Below are 5,587 nucleotides of genomic sequence, written 5' to 3'. Positions count from 1 at the left end.
GAAGAGCTAAGTCTATCAAACTTAGTCATCGTACAATGTGGCTGTTACTGTGTACAATGTTCTCCTGGTTCTGCTCACTTCACTCAGCATCAGTCCATACAAGTCTTTCCAGGTTTTTCTGAAGTCTGCCTGCTCATCACTTCTTATAGCACAATAGTACTCCATTACATTCATATACCACAGCCTTTTCAGCTGTTCCCCAATGGATGGGCATCCCCTCAATTTCCAATTCCTTGCCACCAGTTGTTAAACTTTTACCAGCATACCCCATACAATTCTATAAACATTGCTTGAGGAAGTGTGAATCCAGGTTTTTTCCCCTTAAGCAAAGGGTAAGTTCAATGAAATTTCTGTCTGGGGGGAGAGGGGATGGTTGAGCTGCGAGTGGGCACCATGTGAAGTTCTCTGCTGTTCTATTATATACACGGCTCAAGGAGATACCTTCCTTTCTTCCAGGGTGGAACCAACAGGGTTAACTATAAAGAAATTATTCTTGATGCGAGGAAAGTGTCTAGAAAAGATTAGTTATGCCTATGTTCCACAGTGTGGGACAGAGTGAGAGAGTAAGAATATAAATCCTTCCTCTCCTGCAATGACCCAGTAGGATATTTTCACTTTATATAAATAACCCCTAACAGAGATCTTGTTACAGTAGGTTTCAAATAGGTGGAAGGAGGAGTGGGGATGATAAATAGGATGAACAAAAGTGTTATTTAGTCATGTCTGACTCTCAGTGACCCCATTTGCAGTTTTCTTGGCAAAGAAACTGGAGTAGAAGTAGTTTTTCATTTCCTTCTCCAGCTTATTTTACAGATGAGGAAAATGAGGCAAACAGGGTTAAGTGATTCGCCCAGGGTCACACAGCTAGTAAGTGTCTGAGGCTGAACTTGAATTCATGAAGATGAGTCTTCCTGACTCTGGGCCTGGCACTCTATCCACTGAGCCACCTAGCTGTCCTAAAAGTATAGGGGTGGTAAATTGAAAAGTATTTTGGAGGGTACAATGGGTGGGTCAGTTTATTTGGGAGATAAAACTAGAAAAGTGGACTAGAAGGCGTTGAATGCCAGTGTTTGGACTTTATTTCATAGATCTGATTGGAAATGCTGAGGTTGTGATTCTTACTAACTGTTCATCTTTTTCTTTTCTCCCCTTCTTCCCTTCTCTGCCCTCATGGAACCTTTGCTCTTTGCCTGCTTCCTTCCCTTTCGGCCCAACCGTCTGCTGCTGCAAAGTGCTTCTCTGCTTCCCCTGTGCCCATGCTATCTGGGCGTGTGTCCGCACCTGTCCCACTGGCTGCACCTGCACTCGCGAGCGCAGCTGCTCCGTGCTGTGTGACAGGACGGGCCTCCTGCAGATCCCCAGCGAATTCCCCTGTGAAGCCTCCTTCATCAACCTGGACAAGAACGGCATCAAATTCCTGGCAGAGCGGGCCTTTGGGACCCTGCCCTCCCTCCGACACCTGTCTCTGAGTCACAACAATATTTCCTTTATCACTCCAGGGGCCTTCAAGGGGCTGCCTAACCTAGTAGAGCTAAGGATTGCCTATAACGAGGACATCCGCTACCTGCACACGAGGACTTTCGCTGCCCTCCGAAGCCTGGTCAGGCTGGACTTGGCAGGCTGCAACCTGTTCAGTATACCTGACCGCATCTTTGTGGACCTCCCTGCCCTGCGGGAGCTCTCCTGCTTCCAGAACCACTTCCGTAGGGTGCCTGGGGCCGTCAGGGGGATGGAGAACCTGACCCATCTCTATCTGGAGCGAAACTGGATCGAGGCCATCGCCTACAACTCGCTGCAGGGCCTGGGCCGCCTGCGCTCTCTGAGTCTGCAAGACAACAGGATCAGCGCGGTGCACGCGGGGGCGTTCCAGGACTGCCGCAAGATGGAGCACCTCTACCTGAACGACAACCTCCTCCGCGGCCTGCCGGGGAGCTCCTTTGAGGGCCTGGGCCACCTGAAGATGCTCAACCTGGGGGGCAACTCCCTGAGCCACGTGTCTAGGGCCTGGTTCCGTGACCTGGTGGAGTTGGAGGTGCTCTACCTGGACAGGAACAGGATACGGTACATTGAAGAAGGGGCCTTCGAGAACCTCACCAGCCTCGTGGCGCTGCATCTCAACAGCAACAACCTCACCTTGCTGCCCTTCTCCGTCTTCCAGCCGGTCTACTTCCTGGGCCGTCTGTACTTGTTTCGGAACCCTTGGCACTGCGACTGCCAGATGGAGTGGCTCAAGGAATGGATGGAGAGCTACGGTCTCGTCAGGGACGTCACCTGCACCTCCCCATCCTCTGTGGCTGGCGGAGACTTGAGCACTGTTGACTTTCACCGATCCCAGGAGGGCCTCTGCCTGGACCCCGAGGAACTGAACTTCACCACCCCCAGCGAGGCCCCTTCGGAGGGGCCTCCTTCGGCCACTGAGAGCAAGTTTAGCAGCCTCATCTCCAAGCTCCTGTCCCCGAGGGCTCCACCTGAGGAAGCGGCCAATGACACTGAGGCCCTGGTCAACAGCTCTCTGCTGGACAGCCTCTCCTCAGGCCTGGAAGGAAGGTGGGGAAACAAGGCCTTGTCATTTTGGGCCTCTCTTCACCTATTTCTCTGTGACATGGTGACAAGACTCAATGTGGAATGAGTTCACAAGGCATCGTGGGAAAGCAGATCATTAGGTCTTAGTCCTCAGGTTGGTTGGAAATTGGCTTCTGGTTGGCAGGGGATTGCTGGTATTGGGGCCAAGGCCATCCAACCAATTGCTGGAGAGAGTGAAATGCTGTTCTGCCCACCTTAACATAAATCCACAGCTGGAACAGACAAGCATAGAAGATGAACATACTTAGAGTTCTGTGTTTAGTGTTTAACATTTTACCTAGGGTGGTCTTTTGCATAGATGATATATATATTTGTTGTTTTTGTTGAGTTGTGTTTGACTCTTCATGACCATAGGCTGCCAGTGCTATCCGTGGGGTTTTCTTGGCAAACATACAGGAGTGGTCTGGCATTTCCTTCTTCAGGAGAGCAAGGCAATCAGAGGTTAAATGACTTGCCCAGAGTCACACAGCTAGTAAGTGTCTGAGGCCAGATTTGAGCTCAGGTCTTCCTGACTCTAGGCCCAGCGCTCTATCTGCTGCTACCTAACTGCCTCTTATGATAGATATAGATGGCAGATTGCCTATGAGGCATAGTTGGAAAGCTCCCAGAAAGTACCCCTCTCCCCATAAAATCTCCTTCACTCAACGGTTTTAGGGTCTGAAATTCCCACCATAGGGGATTTTTTTTTCTTTGGGGCTAAACATTGCCCTCTCTTGGCTTCTCTTTTGAAGAAAGCCTATACTCTTAGGAGAGGCAATACATTATATCCCTAACACTTCAGTATAAATTAGTTTGCTTTCCTTCCTAAAATGGGGAAGGAGGCTGGTGTGGTACCACAGTAGAACAGGGTGAAGGCAGGAGGAGGCATAGGTGCTGAAATGACTGGCTGGGGGAAGGCAGAAGAAGGATAATCGGGAGGGTATTGATGGTGAATACAAATTTGATTTACAGTTTGGTGTAGGCTGCAAAAGAACTGCCATGTAGACAGGGGATTCTTTAAGTGGGTCTTTTAAAAAAAATTTATTTAGTTTTAGTTTTCAACATTCATTTTTATAAGATTTTGAGTTCTAAATTCTTCCCTCTCCCCAAGATAGCATGCAATCTGATATAGGCTATACACGTACAATCACTTAGATGGGTCTTTTAATAAGAGGAGGGGGAATGTGGGCAAAGTCTGGTCCTTTGCACATTTTGATACCCACCAACTATAGAGAAGATGTTGCATCCCCAGCAGTGGGGAAATGGTAATTTAGAGAAACTTTCATTACATTGATATTTGACTATGAGAAGGAAGCCAGAGGGCTGCCCAGCAAGCCATCTCTACACTTGGCCCACCCTTTCGCCTAGGGCTATTAATGGCTTTTCCCCAAACTCTTCAACATCAATTTTCAGAAACAGAAAAATCCAGTAGTTGGAATGAGAATGGACAGAAGTGGGCTAATAATTCTAGGACCTTGTAACAGCACATCTTGTGGTTTTCAGTTTCATGTTTCAGCATAGGCTTTGGGAGAGGGAGGCTTTGGAAATAACATACTCAGGCTGAGCTACCATCCTTCCTCATTTCTTCTTTCCAAGCAGGAAGAGCAAAAACCTCCCTCTCCGTCACAGGCCACTCTCTACCCACATTCACTGCCCCATAACACTATCAGAGGCTCCTGAGCTAAATGTCCTTGTGTTCTGTTTATCCAGAGTAGAAAGAGGAGCCAGATCAGTTAATCAGTCAATCATTAAGCATTTATTAAGTGTCTACTAAGTGCCAGGCACTGTGCTAAATTCAGGGGATTAAAAAAAGAGTCAAAAAACTGTCCCTGCCCTCCAAGAAGTTGCAATCTAATGGATTATCAGGTGCCTGATATATGCTGACATGACCAACTAGTGCATAAGATACAATGATTTTGGATTTCTAGGATATTTAGAAATTAAGATTAAGTAATCTTCTTAATGCATTGAATTCTTCTTCATATAATGAAAAGCTGTTTTTCAAGGTCCAGCTTGGTTTTGTGTATTGCACAGCTACACAGTTGAGCTGAGGAAGGTCTGAAGGAAATAGTATTTCACCTAGCCAGTGGAAGTTTAGTACTAGAATTTTTAAAAAAGGGTTATTAATTGATCGTGCGTTTTTTAGTAGCTTGTTTTTGTACAGGTTATTAGTCAGCAAATTTTTAAAAAATCATGTTGCATAAAACTTAAATGCTGAAGGTTAATTTTATGTTTTCAATACATTTTTTCAAGTTGTATTTTTCATGTGCAAGAATCAATGGGGTCAGGTCAGAAAAACCGTCTATTATAACCATATACTATCGGAAGCTGTGGAAAGGAGGGGTTGAGTGATGGGGACCTGCTTTTTGCATCTTTGTAACCATGAAGTGCAGGAAAGAACCTCTCAGTTTAGGTTGCCAAGGAGCAGAATGTCACCTAGAGAAAAATGTTTTTCATTACTTCTGACCCGAGAGGGTTTACGGTATCAACTTTAATATGTTTTCTTGATACTGACTGGCTGGCTGGCTGCCTTGCTTTTTAGAGATACAATTTTTATACTGGAAGTTTTTGAATCAAAACCTAAAGATCCTCATGGGAGATTTTTTTTAATAAAGTTAAACAGAATTCCCGCAGAATTATGGGTAAAATGGGCCATATAACAACGAGTCACGAACAACCTGGAATGAGCTTTTAGAGAGCCTCAGCCATTATGAGCTTGAGCCTGGAGGAGGCGTTAATTTTTCAGGCCATTATGGTGCCACTTTGTACCCTGAGGAAGATAGAATACTAAAATGGCTCTTGTTCAGGGTCACTGTGTCTTCAAAATGTGTCATTTACTTTATCTGCTAGAATCAAACCTATAATTGTTAACAATGACAAGAACATTTAATAGAAGATTTGGAGAAGGAAAACTGGGGCAAAACCCATTACAAAATGCCCTCCTGAGGTCAAGTACTACCTCTTCCCATTTCCAGTACACTAGATTTCTCAAGAGAAAGAAAAGAAAACATGGAGAAAAAAGGTT

General features: G+C 45.7%; 1 protein-coding gene across 1 annotated transcript; it reads left to right on the top strand.

Moving 5' to 3' along the window:
* Positions 1–1,057: 1,057 nt before the first annotated feature.
* Positions 1,058–4,747, top strand: NYX (nyctalopin). Its single transcript, XM_078146578.1, has one exon. The coding sequence runs from the start codon at positions 1,061–1,063 to the stop codon at positions 2,627–2,629; it is 1,569 nt and encodes a 522-aa protein (XP_078002704.1). The 5' UTR covers positions 1,058–1,060; the 3' UTR covers positions 2,630–4,747.
* The last annotated feature ends 840 nt before the right edge of the window (positions 4,748–5,587 follow it).

This window comes from Phascolarctos cinereus, unplaced genomic scaffold (assembly GCF_003287225.1).
Source record: "Phascolarctos cinereus isolate Bilbo 61053 unplaced genomic scaffold, phaCin_HiC Scaffold_726;HRSCAF=1367, whole genome shotgun sequence".
NCBI lineage: Eukaryota > Metazoa > Chordata > Mammalia > Diprotodontia > Phascolarctidae > Phascolarctos > Phascolarctos cinereus.
The sequence above is the reverse complement of the archived record's forward strand: the minus strand, read 5'-3'. Positions and strand labels throughout refer to the sequence as shown.